This window comes from Seriola lalandi, unplaced genomic scaffold, assembly GCF_002814215.2.
Source record: "Seriola lalandi dorsalis isolate HSWRI2012SDOR001 ecotype SW California unplaced genomic scaffold, Sedor1 jcf7180002008538, whole genome shotgun sequence".
Lineage (NCBI taxonomy): Eukaryota > Metazoa > Chordata > Actinopteri > Carangiformes > Carangidae > Seriola > Seriola lalandi.
In genome coordinates, this window is record NW_019479191.1 from 1 (window position 1) to 996 (window position 996).

The 996-nt window shown below is 44.0% G+C and overlaps 1 protein-coding gene across 1 annotated transcript; it reads right to left on the reverse strand.

Moving 5' to 3' along the window:
* Window positions 1-111: 111 nt before the first annotated feature.
* LOC111672579 (semaphorin-4D-like) lies at window positions 112-928 on the reverse strand (the record flags this gene model as incomplete). The annotated part of the gene is made up of 2 exons (XM_023430028.2): window positions 112-324; window positions 777-928. Coding segments are annotated over 2 exons (350 nt in total), but the record flags the coding sequence as incomplete, so codon positions are not given.
* Window positions 929-996: the final 68 nt, after the last annotated feature.

Consider the following 996-nt stretch of genomic DNA (forward strand, 5'->3'; position numbering starts at 1 on the left):
GATGATGATGATGATGATGAGGTGGGAGAGAAATGAGGGAGGGAAAAGAAGTGAATTTAAGGACCTGCGTTAAATTGCGATACCCCATTTTTTTCTCCCCTTTCCTGGACCCAACTGATTCCCCGCTCAACATCTTCCAATCACTGACCACTGGGAGGTGAAGACGCCGTAGATGACTGTGTCCCTCCAGTCCGACTCCTTCAGAATGAAGACATCATGCACTACGTTGAAGACAAAGTTGAGCTCAGGCATGGAGCACACCAGCTTGGCTTTTAGGAAGGACGTCCATTTCTTCTGCAGAGTGCGCTGCCCCCCGAGGTCCCCCTGTGGTGGGATATTGAAGACATTATGGTTGAAGAAAACAGATGAAAGGAGAAAGCACGTGTATGAGTGTATGCATAGTTTGATAATACATACAACAGAAATTGATGTCTAATAATACAATAAAATGAACTGATGTGTCCTGTTCTGGCTTTTCGGAGGACATACAAGTTCATTTAAGGGCACTCATTGATTTAAGGGCATAAGATATCTTTATCGTTTGGAATGTAATGTTGTTTGCTTTACCACTGTAACAGTAAGTGTTTTTAAACAATAAATAATGGAATTTGATGACTAACTAGCTAATTAATGCTATGATATTAACTCAGGTTAGGTAGAAGAGAAAGGAAGGAGAAGACTCTACACAGAGAAAGACATGCACACACACATACAGACAATAGGACTAAAGATGGATGCTGCTGGTATGTACAGATGGTGCATGACGTGTTGCTGACCTTACAGACGCGCGCCACCCTGGGGATGAGCAGCTTGCCAAAGAATTCGTACTCCACTGACACCTCAGTGAAGAAGTAGTAGATTTTATCGTCCTCGCCATATGCTTGGTTTCTCCCTTCTCTGATCACGTCGGCAAAAACAAAGCTGGGCTCTGTAGGAGAGGAGGGGGAAGAAAAAGGTGTTAGATCATCTGTCCGGGCATTCCTTCCCTATAGACCC